The sequence below is a fragment of the Propithecus coquereli genome, unplaced genomic scaffold, assembly GCF_000956105.1.
Source record: "Propithecus coquereli isolate 6110/MARCELLA unplaced genomic scaffold, Pcoq_1.0 Scaffold281, whole genome shotgun sequence".
Lineage (NCBI taxonomy): Eukaryota > Metazoa > Chordata > Mammalia > Primates > Indriidae > Propithecus > Propithecus coquereli.
Window position 1 is genome coordinate 129617 of NW_012148408.1, and position 23410 is coordinate 153026.

The window sequence follows — 23410 nt, forward strand, 5'->3', positions numbered from 1 at the left end:
TCTGTCTCAAAAAAAAAAAAAAAAGAAGGAAATTCTGGTAACACTACCTTCAAGACTTAAGTGACATAAGCCAGTCACGAAAAGACAAATGCTATACGATTCCACTTATATGAGGTACCTGGAATAGTCAAATTCATAGAGACAGAAAATAGAATAGTGGTTATCAGGAGATGGGAGGAGAAAGGAAAGGGAGTTATTGTTCATTAGGTATGAAGTTTCAGTTTGGGAAGATGAAAAAGTTTTGGAGATGGACGATGGTGATGTTCACACAACGATGTGAATATACTTAATGCCCCTGAACTGTACATTTAAAAGTGGTTAAGATGGTAAATTTTACATTATAAATATTTTGTCAAATTTTAAAAAATCCCCCCAATATAACATACATTGAGAAAAGTGCATTATACCAGCATATCCAGTTTAACAAATAATTATTAAGCAAATATATGTGTAATCGCCACCTGGCCCAAGAAATAAAATATTATCATAGGGTACCCCTGTTTCCCTCCCCATTACAACCCTCTTCTTCCTTCCTGGTTAACCACTATCGTGGCTGTAACATTTGGTTTTAAAAAATCAAGACTGTGATGTGATAATGCAGGATAAGTTAAATCAACACTACAAAATGCAACAAATTATTTCTTTAAATTCCAGTATTTTCCATAGATGCAAAAAAAAAAAAAAAACAACTTTAGTAACTTTTAAAGTGCTCTTTCCTCTTTTCCTTTGCTCTTGAAACTCTTCACATTCTAAAACCTATTTTGGTTCCACAGTTGACCTCACCTGCAGAGTTTAATTTAAAAAAAAAATCTTCAGTGTAGATTTTCATTCCTCCCGCTCTCTCTCGCTTCCAACTACAAAGAAACAATGATTTAAACCCTTTGTGCCCTTTTAGAAAATTACACAGATACCCCATTGTGGAACCCTATAATCCCTTCGTGGAAAGGAAGAGATTAGCATATGAATACAAAGCAAAATGAATCCAGAATACAAAATGATCTACTGGATTGTGAAGCTCTTGTAGTCTTAAAAATGTATTTATTTCCTCTTTTTGTATTGCCCCTTTAGTGGTCAGGGTTAAGGGAATTGAGCTTCCCCTCTGGTTACCCGGAAAAGGATTAAAAAAAAAAAAGCCACCAGATTCTAGGAGGTGCAAAACCAACAGATGGCTCCCAGCGCCAGTGGAAGCGCCAGTGGAATCTGCTACACTCGACATGAGCTTGCTTGCCGGCGAGGAGTGTAGAAAGTGCTGTTCGCAGACTGCGTGGTAAGGGAGAGAAAGCGACAGAAGAGAGAGCCATAGTGCTGACGTTGAAGGCCCGGCCCTGTGAGGTTGCATAGGGTAAGTGGCGTTGGCCAGGAGGCAGTGGCGAAGGGGAAGGAAAGAGGATTTGGGCTAGGGGCGGGGCTTGCGGCACAGCGTGGCTCCTGATTGCTGGATTGCGGCTGCCAATCTCGCAGAATCGCTCGGTTAACCAGTGCGCTGGCGAGACGCGTTCAGATATACTGAGTGAGCCCTGAGAAGCAGCCTCAGATCCTGACGGTGCAGCAACTCGCAGCCTCAGCCAGGGAGTCCCAGCCGCTTTCAATGGAGGAGAAGCCCGGCCAGCCACAGCCTCAGCACCATCACAGCCATCACCATCCGCACCATCACCCCCAGCAGCAGCAGCAGCAGCAGCAGCCGCAGCCGCACCACCACCACCATTATTATTTCTACAACCACAACCACAACCATCACCACCACCACCATCACCAGCAGCCTCACCAATACCTGCAGCATGGAGCCGAGGGCAGCCCCAAGGCCCAGCCAAAGCCGCTGAAACATGAGCAGAAACACACCCTCCAGCAGCACCAGGAAACGCCGAAGAAGAAAACAGGTCTGGGAGGGAGGACGGGTGGGGGAAGGGGATTGGAGGTGGGGGACAGGGGAGGTGGGGGTGGGGCTGGATCAGAGAAGCGCGGACGGGGTCGGGGTGCATTTATGTGTCCTCTGGATCTGGGGGTGTCCCCTTTCGTCTTCTCAAAGCTCGGGCTGATCAGTGGGGTTTGCAGCGCTCTCCTTCCTTTCAGCATGGGAGAGGCCCAACCAGGCCAGCGTGATCTTCCCGGCCCCCGCCCCGGCTGAGGGAGACCCGCAGGGTCGGCCTTCGAAATCCAACCTTATTATTCTTTTCTTGGTCACCTAACTGCAGCCCTGGAGTTACCTTAATTTGGGGGCCCTGAGATGGGGTGAACCTACCCCCCCAAAAAAGATCCCTCGAGGTGTAACTCAGGAAGGCCTAGCGAATCCTGACTGGGGTGGTGTCGCGAGACCCTTTTGCAGGCGGCGAGGAGTGGGTAGGTGGGCTGAGTTGAGGAAGTGTCCCTCACCCGCCACCCCAAGCCCACCTGTGGCCTTGGGGTTCCCCGTTTTGGGGGTGCTCTTGAAACCCCTCGCCTCACGGGTCATTCCCACCCCTAAACGCCTTTTTTGGACTCCGGACCCCGCAGTCTCTCCCCGTGGCTCCTCCCGAGGCCGGCGCCCCGGGCCCGCTCCCCCCAGAGCCGGCGCGGCTGGAATGTTCTCTCCTCCTCGCGGGGCCGCTTCCTGTCCGCCATGTTGGAAGCCGATTCCTGTCACCGACTCCGGCCCACTGAGGAGCGGAGGGGGAAGGGTGTCGAGGGGCACAAGGCGCAACCGAGCCGGGTTACCCGGGATCCCCACCGGCCGTCGCCTCGCCCCCTGCACTGCGGGGGCGCCGCCGCCCCCCGCCCCGCTGCCGCCCCTCCCCCCGTCGCCGGCCTGGGTTGTGTAACCCGGTGGCGGCCGCGCGGCCCCGGGCGGGTCCCTGGGGTGAGGGGCGGGGGCGGTTGGGGTGGGGGAGGGAAGCGGCCACGAGGGGAGCGGCCTGCGCCGGGCCTCGCGCGCCGGCGGCCGCGTTTCCCGCTCCCGGCTGCGGCGGGAGGCGCGGGCGGTCGGGGCGGGCGGCCGGCCTCGAAGCCGAGCTGAGGGGGAAGGAGGCCGCGGGCGGCGGCCGCGGCGCTCCTCCGGGCAGGAGGGCTGGGGGGGCGGCGGGGGGATTCATTTTGGGTAGAGGCGGTGCCTGAGGCCGGGTGGGGTACCCAGCGGGAACCAAGCTCCCCGGTCACGAGTTTCTTTGCCACAGGAACCTCGTCTCCTGCCAGGTTCGCTCACGACTCCGCCTCTGAGCCTTTCGCCTGGGCCCTTTCCTTCTAGCGGCTCATTTTCTATCAAAAAAAAAAAAAAACTTATTCTATCCTCCTGCCCCCCCGACACTTACCTCCTGAGCTTGGGTAATGTCTTTGAGTGGGGGGATTAAAAAAAATGTTTGGATGGGAAAAGGGCGAGTTTTTTTGACCCCTCTTTCTTGTCCTTAAGGGTGAACCGAAGTGGCTTATCCATGAGGTCAGATCACTACCATCTTGCTTCGAATGAGGCTGTTTTCCGTGTTAAAGGGAAAGGTGTTTTTCACATTTTGAAACCTATCGATCCCAAGACTAATTTTAACAAACGTGAAATTGAGGGTGAAAGTCATATTAGAAAATATGTGAGAAGAAATGAGCTGAAAAGTTTATAACCAAGCAGATTTCAAAAAATAAGGATTCTTTATAAATTGAAGAGATATGAAGAGTATGGTAAGAAAGTGAATGCTAAACCGAGCATATCAAATTTGATACGAGCAGTTATTGGGACTTGGAGAGAAACTAACAGCTTTTCTATTGCAGACTTAATGTAACTTGAAGACTGAAATTGGAGTGTCAGATTTTCCATTTTGGGGGTTAGTGGGGACCTATGGTATGCAATGGAAGGGAACATATAATGTGCATTTTAAGTGTTTAATCCTAAGGATTTGGAGCAGTTTAAAAACTGTTAGGAACTATACAACAACTAAATCTTTTGCCGTGAGATCATTTTCAAAAGATGAGGAAGATTACTTATGATTGCTTGGAATATAAGGCAATATTACTGTTCAGATTGAAAAATTGTATTTTATTGGTAAGGTTAATATACTCCTGCAGGACTCCTCTGCATATAGAAGCAGCCCCTGAACCCTTCAAGGTGGCATTCCTCAAAGTATGTCCCATCCTGGAAAGGGATTCAGAGGGGAAACTGGGCTTAGCAATTTTGACAGAATGTAAACAATTTGGGGTGAACAATTTTTCATATGCGGCCTGGCCACAGTGCTGTTGCTTCCACATAGGAAATGCTAATAAACAGGAATAACTTAATATTTTGAAATGTATTTGTAGTATGTTGAGGTGGTCTGTATTTATGGCCCATTGCCCACAAACCTATAAGGAGGAACGATTTTTCTTTAACCAGAAGAGGGCGCAAGAGAAGGCCAAATGTGTTGAGTAATTTCAATTTCTAATTCAAAAGCTAGATTTATCAGGACTCAAGTTTTGCTGAGTCTATTTGAAGTAGGGCTAGCCTGGCAGCCCTAAATAATAAAAACACTAGGCGTTCTTTAATTTCTTTCATTAATTCTATAATGTTGACAGTCTTAAATACTAAGCTTTAAAAAGAAAACGTCTCTGGCATACTTTTTATATACCAACAAGGTTGTCATGGAGAAGTTTTATGTAGTTAAATGAGAAAGGCTTTTTGTTATTAAAAATTGGAGGTGGGAGTATAGTGGCTTCTGAGCTGTTTTTCATTGTTTGGTGATTTCTGATATCTGAGCCATTTAATATTAGTAGTCTTGGGAAAAATTGTAGTCCACTTAAAAGACTTTGCTTTGGTTTAGCTTAGTTTGGACGTTGGATTTTTTTAAATTTATTTTTTATTTTTTTGCTGTTTGAGATTGCTTACCTTTAATTGAGATCTGAAAAGTTATGACTAATGGGCCCGAGGGTACAGATCTTTGTTTAACCTGTTAGCACGTTAAATGATATGAGTAGTTCTTGTCTTTGGTCCAGAGTTACAAAAGGGTAAAGTTACATCTGTTATAAATGTTAGCTGGGTGCACCTGTAGTCCCAGCTACTCTGGAGGCTGAGGCAGGAGGATCATTTGAGTCCAGGAGTTCAAGACCAGCCTGAGCAACATAGACTTTGTCTCAGAAAAAAAAAAAAAAACCACACAAAAAAAGTTGAGAGTCTCTATTTAGGAGCTTTCTGCTTATCTAAAGAAAAAAGAACGTTTTAGAAACATTCTAAGCAATGATCTCTTTCTTCCTGTTTAATAGTTAGAATTTTTCTATCAAAATTTTGATTTGATTGGCTATCATAGCTTTTCCAGCAGCCAAAAAATGGAAATATAACTTTTAGTGTTTCTACCTATTTCTCTGATGTAGAGAGACTTAAAATTATAGTAATCCCTATTGTAAATCTTCTAGACTGTTTTATTACACATCGAGTTATTTTGGAGCAATGGTTTTCAAACTTAAAAAAAGTAGTATCTTGTATATTCTTAAAATTGAGGACCTCCAAAGAGCTTTCGATGTAGGTTGTATCTATTGATATTTACCATATAGGACATTAAAACAGAGAAAATTTCCAAAAAATAGTATACAAACTCTTGTGACTTAACCTTCACAGGCCGAAGACCTAAAAGAGTAAATGAAAGTAATAAAGGCAAATAACTTAGTATACCTATTGGGCCTCCACCTCTACTCCCCCAAAAAGCTGCCTTAAATGAATGTGTATGTGTATATCCTTCTGTTGTGTATTTCTAATGACTTGATTTCAGTATGCTTTTGTGAACATTTCATGAAATATTAGTAGATAACTAATAACCACTTTTACTAGTAAGGCAATGGGAAAAGTTGATGATGCAATTGAATCACCTATAGTATTAGAGTTAACTTTATGGTGGTTGAAGGTCTTTAATTAAACTCGAGTACCATAATGTTTTGTTTTGTTTTTTTTTTTTTTGAGACAGAGTCTCACTGTGTTGCCCGGGCTAGAGTGCCGTGGCGTCATCCTAGCTCACAGCAACCTCAAACTCCTGGGCTCAAGCGATCCTTCTGCCTCAGCCTCCCGAGTAGCTGGGACTACAGGCATGTGCCACCATGCCCGGCTAATTTTTTCTGTGTATTTTTAGTTGTCCAGTTAATTTCTTTGTATTTTTAGTAGAGACGGGATCTCGCTCTTGCTCAGGCTGGTTTCGAACTCCTGAGCTCAAACAATCCGCCCGCCTCGGCCTCCCAGAGAGCTAGGATTACAGGCGTGAGCCACCGCGCCTGGCCCATAATGTTTTTTAAATTAGGTTCTTTTCATTGTAGCTTTGTTAGTAAATATTTTCTTGCTGCATCTTTTGAGTAGGCACTGTTGCATAGTGGTAGGAAACCATGGATTCCAGAGAGACTGGAGTTTGATTTCCAATTTTACTACTTTGTGATTTGGGCAAGTTACTTCATCTCTCTGCAAATCTGTTTACCCAAAAGACAAATGAGGAAAATATTTTTTATAAGGGATAGAAACACTGATACATAGGTATTTTGGTTTCATGTGTTAATAGTATGATCTAATGTCTGGGCAGTGGTCAAAGTGAAAAAATTCACAGTGTTAGTGGTTTTGTTTTTGTTTTTGTTTTTTTTAAGAGGAGGGTCTCACTATGTTTCCCAGGCTAGAGTGCATTGACTGTTCATAGGCATGATCATAGCACACTTACAGCCTCAAACTCCTGGGCTCAAGTGACTCCTGCCTCAGCCTCCTGAGTAGCTGGGACTTTACACCTGGTTTGATTGATTTTTTTTAATTTTATTTTTTATCTGATAGATGCACTGGAAACTGCTTAGGGTTACCTACCACCAGCCATTTATGGTTTCATAGAAATGAAATCTTTAATTTCCTTCTAATAATTACTATCTCAGTAAAACTTGATTTTTGCTCTGCTTTGAATTGTAAAGAAAATTTTATAACAGTTTTGTGAGACTGATGGGTAGGTTGAATCTGTTAGATGAGAGGTGAGAGGTATTATGACACACTGCTTAAAAGATCATGTTCTCGCTGACCTCAGACTTTGGTTTGAATCATGGCTCAGATTTGTTTAGGAGTGGATTCCATTTCCTAATCTGTAAAATGGAGCTGACAAGTGTCTTCCCACAGAGATGTGAAATAATAATGTATAAAACTATAGCTCATAACATAGTGTTTAGCATACATGAAAGAAACAGTCCTTAAATATTAGGCACTACTGTAATTTACATATTGTGATTTTTAAAAAAACTTTTTTTTTTTTTTTCTTTCTCCCCAGGCTATGGTGAACTAAACGGTAATGCTGGAGAAAGAGAAATATCTTTAAAGAGTCTGGGTTCTGATGAAGCTACCAGCCCTATTTCCAGGGTCCTCAATGGCAACCAGCAAGTTGTAGACACTAGCCTAAAACAGACTGTAAAGGCCAGCACCTTTGGGAAAGCAGGAATTAAAACCAAGAATTTCATTCAGAAAAACAGTATGGACAAAAAGAATGGGAAGTCTTATGAAAATAAATCTGGAGAGAATCAGTCTGTAGATAAGACTGATACTGTAGCAATTCCAAATGGTGTTGTAACAAATAATTCTGGCTATATTACCAATGGTTATATGGGTAAAGGAGTAGATAATGATGGTAGTGGATCTGAGAGCGGATATACCACTCCTAAAAAAAGGAAAGCTAGGCGCAATAGTGCCAAGGGTTGTGAAAACCTTAATTTAGTGCAGGACAAAATAATGCAACAAGAGACCAGTGTCCCAACCTTAAAACAAGGACTTGAAACTTTCAAGCCTGACTATAGTGAACAAAAGGGAAATCGAGTAGATGGTTCAAAGCCCATTTGGAAGTATGAAACGGGGCCTGGAGGAACAAGTCGAGGAAAACCTGCTGTGGGTGATATGCTTCGAAAAAGCTCAGATATTAAACCTGGTATAAGCAGCAAAAAGTTTGATGATCGACCCAAAGGAAAGCATGCTTCAGCTGTTGCCTCCAAAGAGGACTCGTGGACACTATTTAAACCACCTCCAGTTTTTCCAGTGGACAACAGCAGTGCTAAAATAGTTCCTAAAATAAGTTATGCAAGCAAAGTTAAGGAAAACCTCAATAAAACCATCCAGAACTCTTCTGTGTCACCATCTTCGTCTTCATCCTCTTCATCATCTACTGGGGAAACTCAGACCCAATCTTCAAGTCGGTTATCCCAGGTTCCTATGTCAGCGCTGAAATCTGTTACTTCTGCCAGCTTTTCTAATGGGCCTGTTTTAGCAGGGACTGATGCAAGTGTGTATCCTCCAGGGGGTCAGCCACTGCTAACTACTGCTGCTAATACTCTAACACCCATCTCTTCTGGGACTGATTCAGTTCTCCAGGACATGAGTCTAACTTCAGCAGCTGTTGAACAGATTAAGTCTAGCCTTTTTATCTACCCTTCAAATATGCAAACTGTGCTGTTAAGCACAGCACAAGTGGATCTGCCCTCTCAGACAGATCAGCAAAACCTGGGGGATATCTTCCAGAATCAGTGGGGTTTATCATTTATAAATGAGCCCAGTGCTGGCCCTGAGACTGTTATTGGGAAGTCATCAGATCATAAAGTGATGGAGGTGACATTTCAAGGAGAATATCCTGCCGCTTTGGTTTCACAGGGTGCTGAAATAATCCCCTCAGGAACTGAGCATCCTGTGTTTCCCAAGGCTTATGAGCTGGAGAAACGGACTAGTCCTCAAGTTCTGGGTAGCATTCTAAAATCTGGGACTACTAATGAGAGTGGAGCCTTATCTTTGGAACCCAGTCATATAGGTGACCTGCAAAAAGCAGACACCAGTAGTCAAGGTGCTTTAGTGTTTCTCTCAAAGGACTACGAGATAGAAAATCAAAATCCTCTGGCCTCTCCTACGAACACTTTGTTAGGCTCCGCCAAAGAACAGAGATACCAGAGAGGCCTAGAAAGAAATGATAGCTGGGGTTCTTTTGACCTGAGGGCTGCTATTGTATATCACACTAAAGGTAACTATACAAAGATTTTTATTAGCCAAATTAATATGTATTTATTAGTAGTTTGTATTAAGAGTTAATAGTTCAGAGCTTACTTGAGAGTGACAATGTGGGTAAGCAGTTACCATCAAACTCTAATTCAGGGTCTTTGGAAATAGTTTGAGTAAAGTTTAAAAGGAATGTTCATCTTTCCAGCTTAAAAGCATTTTTAAAAAATATATAGACAAATAAAATTGACCTGCCTGGTTCAGAGAATAAAGACAGGTTGCGGGGGGACTTGGCTAAAGGTGTGATGTTAGTTTATCTTGGGCACACTTAAGAATTTTTTTCTTAGAACAGATGTTTCTTCTCCTTTGCTTTTTATGTCATATACCTTATTAGTGAGCTCATTTAATAGTTCTAATTTGCTTAAAATGAGTAGGAGCGATGTATCTGAGGAGGAGTCTAAAAAAGATGGAGTGTCAAACTTTTTTCTCTTAAAAGAAGAAATAATCGGTGCTGAGTGGTAACTAGAAAATAATTTAGACAAATTACAATGTCAAGCATGATTAGCATACTAGAGGCCAGGCTCTTAGGGGTTTGTACTTCTCATAGCCCCAAAATCCATGTTTAAAGAAAACCAGCTATCTTCCATGATAACTTCCATGCTAGTAACTTTCTTAGAATATGGTTTATTTGTATCTGAAAGAAAAATTCGCTGTATGGCATAATTGTAATTTAAATCATTAGCGCAAACAATGAGGTTTAATGAATGATGTTTATAACTTTTTGCTTTTTAGAACAGTGGTTTTCAGTTTTCCCACCCTATCCACCTCCCTTTCCCCTCCTTCCCTAACAGATCCATACTCCATTCATGCATAAACACACCTAATATATACTGCACATTCCCATGTTTAAAAGTGGCTTAGGCAGTGACTTGGAACTGCAGGGAAGGGGGAGCATATCAGATTGTGGGAATGAAGTAATTATCATATTCTCCCTGGAAGAAATCATAGCCTTAGAGATAAATAACAAAGCTTGGGGCTTTGAAGCAAGTTTCCTAGTCTACATACCTTTCCTTATCTGCAAACTAAAAGACATTTAGTACGATAAACAGATGTCATTTTCATATGATTTTCCTTCCTTTAAAAATAGGAGTAAATAGAATTGCCTTACAGAAGTTTAAGAATAGGAATCCTGCAGATACAATTTACCTATTTTCACTTGTTCTCCAGCTCTGCTCTTTGGAAGTAAATACAGAAACTAGAATTTTTAGCAAAATTAAGGCAAAAAAGAAATGCTCAGTTTCTTAAGACATGGTTAATTATATAAAAGTTTATGCCAGGAGAGTTGGGTGTTTTGGGTGTTACTTTCTTTTTTCTTTGTTTTTTTTTTACATTTAGCCAAACAGACCAAGATTTTGTGTCATTTTCTGTTCCATCTGCCCTCCAGAGACTATTACTGGAAATGTTTACCAAAGTATCTTGTCATTCTGTGAGCCTGAGAGGATATCTTGTGTAATGTTTTCTCACCACCTCCAAAAAATTGCCAGATATATTGTTTCATTAGGTGGTTGGTGGATGTTTTCGTGTATGATTTCTATTATGTAGAATTGCAGGCCTTTTAAAATGGGGATAGTCACTTGAGTTTTTTTCCTAGTGCTTATGCATATACCCTATAGATAGGCTAACTAAAAATGAAATCAACGTTATTTAGATAAATTAAATGCCCCTACATGGATGCAGTTATGTTTAGTTGGTGTTACTGAAAAGATTTGCTGTAGTAAAGTGCATCAGCTTGAGTTTTTATAGTTGGATATTACTGAAATTAATCAGATTGGTATTGTGATTGGTTCCTCTCCAAAAAACAATAGATAATATTCAGTTCGATTAGGACCCAGAGTGGCAAGTTCTTTGAATTCTTTCCAAATGTTGATGGGTCCATTAGCCCACTCATTTTCTCTTTGCTTGGATTTGTTTTGAATCACAACCTTTTGAAGACCTGAAGATCTTTTTTTTATAAGTGAAGGCTCCCATCCCCAAGTTTTCTTAAACACTACAAAAGGTAATAATCAGTTGGACTTCCTGGAATATCCTTTAAGAGCACCTGTATTATTTCCTTAGTCTATTAGTGTAGTCTTGTCTTTAAGTGAGTTGAAATTAGGCTTAGAATTGGAACTTTTGTGCATTTCTCCTAACTTCAAAAATAAGCCCTTCAACAGCTTAATTTGGAGATAGTAGGTAAGAGGGTACACTATGTCACTTAAGTAGGAGTGGCACATTATTTATTTACTTTCTTGATTATAAATCCATATAAAGAAAAGATGCTTATTTGGCTCATGGTTTTAAAGGCTGGTGTCAAAGACTCATGGTTTTGAAGGTCCTGCTGGTAACTTATGGCAAAAGCTTTCGTACTAAAAAGTTTTTAGATTAAACATAAACAATTACTTGCAGGTTTAGAAGTACTATGGATTTTTTAGGGCACAATGGCTCTTGCCTGTAATCCTAGCACTTTGGTGAGCTGAGACAGGAGGATCGCTTGAGGCCAGGAGTTCAAGACCAACCTGAGCAACATAGTGAGACTCTGTCTCTACAAAAAATAGAAAAATTACCTGGGAGTGGTGGTGTGTACCTGTAGTCCTAGCTATTCAGGAGACAGAGGATCACTTGAGCCTAGGATTTTGAGGTTGCAATGACCTATGATCATGCCACTTCCCTCATGCCCTGGGAACAAAGCAAGACCCTGTCTCCCTCCAAAAATTAATCTGAATGTTCAGGACAATTGAGTGTATGAAATGAAGATAAAGTGTAAAAAAGGGATTTGTGGGAATTCTAGTTCTTGGGATTTTTTTTCTAGCTTTTGATGTATATTATGCTGCTAACTTTTCTTAATAAATAAGACCTGATCTTTGTGTTATCTAGAGGAATATTGTACCATTACACAGCAGTGTGAGTATTCTCTTTCCCCATTCATCTCAAGTCATAGTTACGAAGCAAAGCTTTAAAGTGATGTCTTTTAAACTTGATTATAAAAAACATGTTTGTTTTTTTTTTTTAAACAAGATCTCACTCTGTTGTCTGGCCTAGAATGCAGTGGCATCATCATAGCTCGCTGCAACCTCAAACTCCTGGGCTAGAGCAATCCTCCCTCCTCAGCCTCCTTGAGTAGCTGAGATTACAGGCATGTGCCACTATGCCCAGCTAATTTTTTTTTTTTTCTATTTAAGTGTGGAGCCAGTAATATAGTGAACCCCAATGTACGCATCATCCAGCTTGAGCATTTCAAAAGCATTCTTATTCTTGTTTCACCTATCCATCTCTACATTCTTACACCCCTAATTTTTTTTATTTTGGTAAAATGTAGAAAGCATAAAGTTTATTATCTTAACCATTTTTGAGTGCATAGTTCAGTGGTCTTAAATAGTGGTGTGTAACTATCTCCAGAACTCTTCATCTTGTAAAACAAACTCTATACTCATTAAATAATAACTCTCCATTTCACCCTTCCCCTCCACCCCTGGCAACCACCATTTTACTTTGTCTCAATGATTTTGACTAGAAGTAGTTCATGTAAGTGGAATTAATACAGTATTTGCTTTTTTGTGACTGGCTTATTTTCATTTAAGCATAATGTTCTCAAGGTTCATTCCTTTTAAAGGCTGAATAATATTTTGTTGTATGTATATAAAACATTTTCTTTATCGATTCTTCTGCGATGGACGCTGGGGGTTGCTGCCACATTTTAGCTATTGTGAATCATGGCAGCATGAACATGGGTATAGAAATAGCTCTTCAAGACCCTGCTTTTAATTCTTTTGGGTATATATCCTGAAGTGGAATTGCTAGATCATGTGATAATCCTGTTTACGTTTTTGAGGAACTGCCATACTGTTTTCCACAAAGATTGTGCAATTTTACATTGCCACCAACAGTGTACAAGGATTCCAATTACTCCACATCCTTGCCAACATGCGTTTTCCGGTTTTTTGATAGTAGCCATCCAAAAGAGTGTGAGAGGTGGTATCTAATTGAAGTTTTGATTTGCATTTCCCCAATGACGAGTGATGTTGAACACCTTTTCATGTGCTTATTAGCCATTTGTGTATCATCTTTGAAGAAGTGTATGTCTAAGTCCTTTGCCAAATTTTGAACCCAGTTTTTGTTGAGTGTTAGGAGTTCTCCATACATTCTGGATGTTAATCTGTTATCAGCTCTATGATTTGCAAGTACTTTCTCCCAGTATGTGGGCTGTTGATAATACACATTTTAAAATTTTCATGAAGTCCAGTTTGTCTATTTTTTCTTTCGTTGCCCATGCCTTGGTGTCATATCCAAATTCCAGATATCGCACCATTTTACCAGTTAATACTTTTGAGTATGTTAGAGTGATATAACTCTGCCTCCTTCACAGTAGTTATTCAGAATGCTTATTTTATTTTTTTGAGACAGACTCTTGCTCTGTTGCCTGGGTTAGAGTGCCATGGTGACAGCCTGGCTCACAGCAATCTCAAACTCTTGGGCTCAGGCGATCCTCTTGCCTCAGCCTCCCAAATCGCTGGGACTACAGGCATGCCCCACCACACCCAGCTAATTTTTACTATTTTTAGTAGAGACAGGGGTCTCACTCTTGGCTCAGGCTGGTCTCGAACTCCTGAGCTCAGGCGATCCTCCCACTTCGGCTTCCCAGAGTGCTAGGATTACAGGCATGAGCCACCGAGCCCAGCCAGAATGCTTAGTTTAGTGTAACTGTGATTTGTTTTCAAAAGCTAGCACTAGGTCCTAACTATTCGAGATGAATTTAATGGTCTAATGTCATTTGAAGCCGAGTCTGTTGATATAAGATAGATGGATGTGAGTTGTATGTTTGGTCAAAATGCTAATTTAAACTCGGTTCATTTATCTTGCCTGGCTAATAATGTAGTGAAGGATACCAGGCATTCAAAATGCAAACATTTTTGGAATATTCATTAACAAATAGATATGGTAAATTTGACCTAGCACATAGAGAGGCAGGGGAGATGAATGAAATTTATCTTTGGTTTGAGGTAAGTGAGTCAACCTGAAAGCTATTCTTGGGTCTATAGAATGAGTTGAGGATCAAATGTAAAAATTTTCATAGGTTTTAAAATACAGTACAAATGTAAGGTGACAGTGCTACAAATAGAGTGTAAGAGCCCTAAGTCGAGTATTTTGGAGGAATGATAAATCCTTTAAGTTCTGATGTCCTTTTTCTTTAATCATTGGGGTGCCTTTTCTGTGGATGGAGAAGCTACTAGTATAAAATACCCCATAGGCAGCTCCAGGCTATTGTATGAAGGTTTATTTATTTACTTATCTTCTTTTTTTTTTTTTTTTTTGAGACAAGAGTCTCGCTCTGTTGTTCCAGTTGGAGTGCAATGGTGTGATCATAGCTCACACTCCTGGGCTCAAGTGATCCTCTTGGCTGAGCCTCCCGAGTAGCTAGGGAGCCACCTGGCACTCGACACCACACCTCGCTAATTTTTTTTCTGTTTTTGGTAGAGACAGGGTCTTGCTCTTTTTCAGACTGGTCTTGAACTCCTGGCCTCAAAAAATCCTCCCACCTCGGCCTCCCAGAGTGCTAGGATTACAAATGTGAACCACTGTGCCCAGCTTATTTATCATTTTTTAAATTATTTGTTTTTTTAAGAGACAGGGTTTTTTTGCTCTGTTGCCCAGGCTGGAGTACAGTGGCTTGATCATAGCTCACTGCAACCTCAAACCCCTGGGCTCAAGGAGTCCTCCTGCCTTAGTCTCCCGAGTAGCTGGGACTACAGGCACATATCACCATACCAGGCTAATTTTTAAATTTTCTTGTAGAGACAGGGTCAGTGTTCCCCAGGCTGGTCTCCAACTCCTGGTCTCAAATGATCCTCCCATCAGCCTCCCAAAGTGCTGGGATTACAGGCGTGAGTCACTGTGCCCGGCTTGCATGTAATTTAAAAAAATTTGCTTCTCTACTACTTTCACAGATATTAGGTTATTGGTATAGATTATTTGATCCACTAGATTTCACCTGGGCCTTGGAATAGGAAAAATCTTCTTTAACTCTCTAGTTAACTCACTGGTTCTAATTGCTAGCTAGAATTGGGAACCATAGGTCTAGAGAGCTTTCCTCAGCTTAATCCTTTTTTTTGTTTTCTTTGCCTCTTCTGTACTTCTACTTTCTGCCACTATTTTCTGTACTGTGGAGGAGTTGTGCAGTGATTGATGTGTATTTTTTTCCTTTCCCTTATGAAATACCTACAATAGGCAGAGTAACTTAGGGAAATCTACTTTGACAGGGTGAGTCTTTAAAGAACTTAAGTAGAGGAGAAAACAATATAAAAGTTTATAAGGCAAGATTTTAGATGTCATAAAAAGGATACAAATACTAGGAAGTTTCAGTGGAGGGAGGCAATTTCTAACGGGGTAAGGGTAGGAAAAGAGTACAGAGTATGTAATGCTTCCATTCCCAGTTATTTTGTACTTGGGGAAATCATTTGTCATTTTTAAGCCTGAGTTTCTGAATTTTATAAAATAAAGATAAGAATGCTTTTGTTTTGTATTACCAGGTTATACCCAGATGCTTTAGAAACTGAGCTGGTGTTAAGCAATTGACTTGCAGATCTTTGTTCAGGTAGATTAATGTGGCACCAGTTTGTAGGATAAATTGGAAACCATTTTTCTGCTGATTAAAAAAGAAGTTATATATCAGTTATATTGGAATAGTACAGGCAGAAAAATAACAAAGGTCTTCCCCTTTGTATTTGCAACCATGTGAGTGTTTGAAATATTCAAAAGTAAATATTTTTTTAAAAACTTTTTAGATTGGGAAAAGGCACAAAGGAACTTGATGTATTTCTACCTCTACAGGATTTGGAAGATAGGAGATAAGGAGACAGGTTATGGTTAATTGATCCATAAAACTGACAGGCACTATCTGCACAGCTTGGATATTTGTTCACAGAAAGATCTGAATGTGAAATTTTTCTCCTTTTAACATAATTTACTTTTACTGCATTTTATTGCAGTTGCTCCATGAATGCCTGTGGCATCACAGCTGTCTTTCTAATAATCTTATTAACATGTTCCTGCAGATTTGACAGTTTTAATTAAGAAAAAGCTCTTTGGTTTTACCCCTGGTAGGATTTCCTAGGTTTGGAAAGGGTCCCTGTTTTTCTGTATAACATGGGACATTTAGGAATGGATGTAACACATAATTCCTAATGTGGCCTAAGGCCCTTTTTCCTGTAGCGACTTGCCAGTTTAGCATCTATACTGGCTGCCTGATTTTTCATTACATCTGCTTTATGAATACAATGATAATGAATTCACTTTGGTGTTAGTTTGAAAAGTTACTTGTAAGGAATTTATAGAAGCTAAAACACAGATTTCACTAACTTAAGTCCTAAGAGTGAGGGAAATGAACCACCCATGCTATAAAAGCAGACACTATTACTATCGGAGTAGCAGTTTCATTCCAAGCAACTTGAACTCATTGATATTTTACCTTTATGAAGTAAATTGGATTAGAATAATTGTAGCAGTAGAAAAGAGAAAAATAACAAAAAGAACTTGAGTTCCAAGTTTCTGTTGTGTGTATTTAGAGGTGTTCCAGACATATTATGGTTATCCTAGTTTGTTGTAGCTTCATGGAAGAAAAGAAGAGTTCATTAAGCGTCTGCTGAAAAGGTGATGGTTTCTAAAAACCTTAAGTCCAGATTATTTGGAAAAATGTGGTATATTTCTCTCTGGGTATACTCAAACTGAAAAAGTAAAGGGTGGGAGAAATTTCTGACAGTCTTCTTTGTGAAAGAATAGGCAGGTACAGTAGACCGGTTGAGGGAGAGGAAATCAGAATAGTAAAATATGGTGTTGGAATAACCTGTAATCATCAGAAGGCATATAAATCTGGATTGGGAAAGCAGCATTTAAGTTCACCATGTCATCTCACTTGGCAGTTTTACAGAATTTTACTTTATTTTTTTTTGAGACAGTCTTATTGTGTTGCCCTGAGTAGAATGCCATGGTGTCAGCCTAGCTGACAGCAACCTCAGACTGCTGGGTGCAAGCGATCCTCCTGCCTCAGCCTCCCAAGTAGCTGGAACTACAGGCCCACATCAAGATGCCCAGCTAATTTTTCTATGTTTAGTAGAGACAGGGTCTCGCTCTTGCTCAGGCTAGTCTCAAACTCCTGACCTCAAGCAAATCTCCTGCCTTGGCCTCCCAGAGTGCTAGGATTACAGGCATGAACCACTGGCCTGCCAGGTTTTACAGAATTTGATATAAAATGACTTAATAGGAGGTTGGAAGGCATGATTAGTGGTAAATTGATTTGGGGGTTCTCACTTGTAGGAGTCAGCTTTTTGGTGGAGCCATTATGTACTGAGGTCTTAATTTAGATGTTGATTTTTTTAAATGTTCTATTAACTGATACAGTAATAATATTCAATTTGAAATTTTTTTTTTTTTTTAGAGGCAGGATCTTGCTCTGTCACTCAGGCTGGGGTGCAGTGGCCCGATCATAGACTTTAACTTAGAACTCCTGGGCTAAAGGGGTCATTGTACCTCAGCCTCCCACTATGGGAGCTCAAGACCAGCCTGAGCAAGAGTGAGACCCTGTCTCCACTAAAAATAAAAAAATTATCGGGACATGGTGGTACACGCTTGTGTTCCCAGCTACTTTTGGGAGGCTGTGGTCCCAGCTACTTGGGAGGCTGAGGCAGGAGGATTGCTTGAGCTCAGGAGTTTGAGATTGTAGTGAGCTACGATGATGCCACTGCACTCTACCTGGGGTGGCAGAGCAAGATTTGGTCTCAAAAAAAAAAAAAAGAAAGATAACTGCATAAATATGCATGAGACACCACTGCTAGGGCAATGGCATTGGGCTAGAGAAAAAGGGATATAACTAGAAAGTTGCAAGTGTCTTAACTTTGGTTAAAAATTGCCGTAGTTAAACACTCCCTAAATTCTTTACTTTGAATTTCCTTGACTCTACCCACTCTCCTGTATCCCATATTCTTCAGTATATTTCTCCTGGTATCATTCTGTTTCTCAAATGATATTTTAAGTCCCCTTTTTCATGCTACACGAACATCCCTGGGAATTCTCTCTCTGTGTATTAGGCTTCTTCATCTGAGTATTAGGCTTCTTCAGCTTCTGATTTCAGAACACATATATTCAACATCATCACTCCAATTCTATGTATATAAAATCAAATTTCATTCTCTTCTAAAACCTTTCTTTCCTGCCTTCCCTCTCAGTGAATTAGCAGTAACCCAACTTATCATTAGATTATATGGATTCTGTCTCTAAGATCTTCATTTTTTTCTTTTGCATTTCTGATACAACTGTCCTAATTTCTTTTTCAGTAATATTTGTTTGGGTTCTCTTTGCCCGTTTTCACTCCATCTATTCTCTTCAGTTGCCTTGAGGAATCATCAGTAGTATTTAGTACAATAATTTTGGATTTCTCCAGTGGCTTCCCTTCACCTATATGATTAAATAATCATCTTTCCTTCATATATACTTTTTTACTTTGTCCCCTGAATAGTGTTCTTCCTCTAAATCTTTCACTCTTAGTTACTTTCAGCTTTACTAAATTACTTGTGGCCACTAAAGCATGGGTCAGTGAACTTATCGTATAAGGAGCAAGATAGTAAATATTTTAGGTTTTGTGAACCATAGGGTCTCTGTTGCTACTACTCAAAAGTTGTATTGTAGCTCAAAAGCAGTCGTAGATGGTACATAAACAATGGATGTAGCTGTGTTCCAATAAAACTTTATTTGCATAAACAGGTGGTAAACAGAAACCTAGTTTGCTGACCCTTGATCTAGGATCCACTTTGTTCTTTAATACTACCAGCCTTTGTTCATGCTGATGCTTTTATCTAGAACCCACCGTCCCAACAAAGCTGCCTACTAGACTAAGCTCACAGGGGGCATCTTTTTGTATTTGTAACCTGAGCTACTAAATAGTACTTTTTCACCCACTTGGAATTAAGAACTCACAGGTAACTGGACATTTTACTATAGGAAGCACTGTGATGGGGAGCTACGTTAGAAAGTAGTCTGCTCTAAAAAATTGAACATTAAATTTTCATTCAATGAATGGCATAACTAAATATTTGCAAGATTTATATATGTATATTTATTTATAGACAGGGTCTCACTCTGTCCCCCAGGTTGGAGTGTAGTGGCATGATCATAGCTCACTGCAGCCTCAAAGTCATGGGTGGGGTAGCTACGACTATAGGCATCTGCTACCACATCCAGCTAATTTTTAAATTTTTTGTAGAGATGGGGTCTCACTCTGCTGTCCAGGTTGGTCTCAAACTTGTGGGCTCAAACAGCCTTCCTGCCTTGGCCTCCCAAAGTGGTTGGATTACAGGTGTGCGCCACCATGCATGGCTTGCAAGCTTTGATAAGAGTAAAATTTCAAATTGGATGGTGGTGGTTTAAATTAGAGTTTTAACAAAATTGTCTACTTTGGTATATCTTTAAAAAAACCTTTATTTATGTTATCAGATATGGCCATGTGGGCATTTCTCGATAACTTGCTTACCAGAAATCATTGGAGCATTTCCAATAATAAGTATATAATGCAAAATATTTCAAAATCCAGAAACATCCGAAATCTGAAACACTTCTGGTTCCAAGCATTTCATATAGAGAATACTCAACTTGTATGTTATGATTTTGTATAGTTGAAAGTGCCTTCTTAGCCATCATTATACTATTCACTTGTTTAGCTTCTCTTGGGATAGTTAAAATAGTAATTTGTACAAGGTAACATTTTATATTCACAATCTGAGTTGAGACTTATAACCCAGAAGAGAGCAAAATGTAATGTCAGTCCTTTTCTATGTGTTCTATCATTGGTGTCACTTCTCCTTAGTCTTAATAGAGTTGTTTAAGCATGGCATATCATCATGCAGACATTTGATTTGTTTCCCCTTCTTTTTAGCACTGCTCATTTATTTCTTGGCTAGATGCTAGGCTGGTCTGTGTCTGAGTTTTTAGCTACATCATACATTCCTTTTCCCCACTCAGAAGTCCTGGTCAAATTCACTATTCCAGAGCTCACATTTGAGGAGGATAAAATTTGCTTACCAGAAATCATTTAAAAATTTGTAGTACTTGAATAAAACCTTAAGCTGTGATAAGGAAATGTCTTCAACCTATTAAAGTAATTGGGTGTTTGCGAATAGTTATTTTTGTCTTCTTTATTCTAAAATAATATATGTTTGCTTTGTTTTTAAAGTAGTGTGGTTGTTACGACTCTGGAATGTATCTCTCCACACCGCCCCCCCCCCCAAAAAGGGGGACGTTGTGCCAGGGACAGGTTAAGGCTTACAGTGGGGAGAAGGAAATGTTACAGCATAGGCAGGCTAACGTGAAAAGTTTGAATAACTTTTCTTAACATACAACTAAATCTTTGCAGTAAACAAACCAAAAATAATGAGTATCAAGTAATAGGTGTATATAAGACTCTTTAGGAATTTATTTGCTGCAAAATGTGGAATTTCTGTGCTTTCACTAAAAGAAAAAATATTGGTTTTTTTGGAATTTTTTTTGCAGTCAGATCAACCAAGATAGGGCTTTTATCTTTGGACTTCTTAAAATAGGCCACTCTGAGATCCAGAAATTTGTAGGGTAAGAGCTCTAATAGTAAAGACTATTTCCAGCTATTCCTTGTTGTCTGAAGCTAATGGAATTAGAAATTGTATTGGAGTGACAGGCATGCTCCCCATACCTAAATTTTCTTTCCTGGTATATCATATTTTTTTTTCTTCAGATTAGATTGATTATAGTTCTCTTCCCTTCTTTAACTTCCCAGGAGAAAGAGAATTTTCCTGCCTGTCTTTGGATAGGCATCTGCCCAAAGATTTGAAGGCCATACCATACAACTAAACTTGGACAAGTGCAATTATTCAGCTCATTATTCCCAGATTTTGTTTAATCTGGGGATCAGGGAATTGCTGTGATACCTAGAATGGGATTTTATCTGGATAATTAACTTTGTTCATTTTGAATAATAAACCTATTGATCCAAACATCAAATTCTGACAAATTTTTGAAAAGTCTTCTCAGTTTTCAGACATGGTTTTGATTTTTGTGATAGGTGTGGGAGTGTGATTCTACCAATCCCTGCCCTGTCCATACACATAAATCAAGAAAGTCGTAATTTTAGATCTGTATACTTATTTTAGTCCTGGGGAGGGACTACCTTAACTGTAACCCATGTCCAAATATATCCCATCTTAATGGGCTCCAATTTTAGTTTTCTTTAATTATAATTGATAGCTGATAAACAGAATTTAGTTATACAGAATAAAATAAGCTTTTTATCCTTTCAAAATGATAGTTGTATGACCATGAGAAGCATACTTATCCTTAGTATTTGTTACAGTTCATTCCTATTACTAAGTAATCTTGCAGTAAAATATTTCCTTTCAAGATCCACTTCTTTGGTTCTTGTATAATAGTCTGCTGTCTTGTTTGTTAAGACTTCAGATATCCTCTTGAAGCTTTCTTGTATGGCATGTAGAGTTCCTGCTGCTATAGTTTGGTCATGCACATATTTCCCCTATTGTAAAATGCCGAAGTAAGCACGTTATAAACATGAAATTGGAGCAAATAAATGGATATGGATTGGCATTTTGACCTTATAGGTTAAAATAAGAGTAGATGTGGTTTAGAGGTCAGAACCATTTCCCTGGATAGTTAAACTAATTAAGCTTCAAGTTTAACCACATTTGACAAATGCTTCATTCAGAAGATGTGGTGGGCACCTCATTGAGGGGTAATGGATTGCCAAGAAATACTTGTTGCTTTTTTTTTTTTTTTTTTAAATAATGAGGAGCTATTGTGAGAGATACCATTTTATCTGTGTAGCATGCTTGCATAGCATATCTTTGCTACTTGTGAAGACAAAATTATTCTGGCAATTTGATTTCAGATAATTGACTTTCTGTAATCAACACTTAAGACAACCTAGGTGACGCTTCAGAATTATAGGAAAATATGAATGCTTTGAGGTTCATAGAATTGTGCTATTTTCAGCTCTACCTCCAGCCCAGCAATAATCAGTCTAGGTTTTTAAGATTTAAAATGAAAAACATAGCTTCAAGCTCACCAAAACTTAGTGTATAAAATGATCCTTTTTTTTCTTTGCAGAAATGGAATCTATTTGGAATTTGCAGAAGCAAGGTAAGAATGGTTAGATTACTTGAAGTGTTAATACCAGTCAGTATTTACTGTGTATTATTTTGGGGCAGGAATAACAGATGAGTAGACTTTGTTTTTCTTTTTTTTTTTTTTTTTGAGACAGAGTCTCGCTTTGTTGCCCTGGCTAGAGTGAGTGCCGTGGTGTCTAGCTCACAGCAACCTCAAACTCCTGGGCTCAAGCAATCCTCCTGCCTCAGCCTCCCGAGTAGCTGGGACTACAGGCATGCGCCACCATGCCCGGCTAATTTTTTCTATATATATATATATATAAATATATATATATATATATATATTTAGTTGTCCAGATCATTTCTTTCTTTCTATTTTTTTTTTTTTTTTGGGTAGAGACGGGATCTTGCTCTTGCTCAAGCTGGTCTCGAACTCCTGACCTTGAGCAATTCACCCGCCTTGGCCTCCCAGAGTGCCAGGACCACAGGCGCGAGCCACCGTGCCCGGCCTAGACTTTGTATTTTGAATTATTTAATAACTGCAGTCAAAAATCACTAGCTACCATACCAGGACTGCTAAAGATGGGGTAACAGTGTAAGTGAAAAGAATATGTGAAAGTCTTCTTCCTGCTGGTTGAAGAATGTGAATGGTTTATTCCCTCCCTGACTATGAAAGTAAGACAAACCATAAGTGTTTTTAATCTAGGAAACCAACATGATTAAGTGTTTCCACTTTTGGCCAGTCTTTAGCTATGTTTGGTGGTAGGCAAGGGATAGCCTAAGAACTGAAATTCACAGTTCAGAAAAATATTAGCTGTTGTAGAAACCTTATCTGGGCTGTATGTTCTCTGAAAAAATGGTTAGAAATTAAAATTGGTTATACTAATTATCGTGCGCCTTCTTACCAAATAGAATGCTTTTATTGTGGAATACACGAAATAAAGTGAGAGTTTTGGTTGGAGAACCAGTCACTAACTAATAGATTTGGATTTTCAGAGCCATGTAACTGAATTGTATCCCATTCCTCATCTATTACGCTAGTTAATATAAATGAATTTCAGATGAATGTGAAAATCCTAGAATTTCAGGACCCAAAATACATTAGAAATTCTCTTCTTATTTTACGTATTATGAAACTGAGGCCCGAAGAGTGGTAGGACTAGGACTGCAATGTAAGTTCCCCTGATTTCCCAACATTGCTCCTTTGACCCCTCCTCCTTGTTCTTAGGTCAAGGTTTTGTTTAACATAGCTGTGGCCTGACGATATGACTAGCAAGCTCTTAAATTATTTTGAGTTGATTTTTCTGTCTACCTTCTTTTCTTTCCTTTTTTTTTTTTTTTT

General features: G+C 39.8%; 1 protein-coding gene across 1 annotated transcript in view; it reads left to right on the forward strand.

Annotated features, from left to right (window-relative positions):
• The first annotated feature begins 1499 nt into the window (after nucleotides 1-1499).
• The window catches only part of NUFIP2 (nuclear fragile X mental retardation protein interacting protein 2), a 26205-nt gene continuing 4294 nt past the window's right edge, over nucleotides 1500-23410 (forward strand). Inside the window, exons 1-3 of the mRNA XM_012648341.1 lie at nucleotides 1500-1877; nucleotides 7200-8924; nucleotides 22070-22102. Of these exons, the coding sequence (XP_012503795.1) occupies nucleotides 1589-1877; nucleotides 7200-8924; nucleotides 22070-22102 (2047 nt within the window). The 5' untranslated portion in view covers nucleotides 1500-1588. The remainder of the gene's footprint in view (nucleotides 1878-7199; nucleotides 8925-22069; nucleotides 22103-23410) is intronic.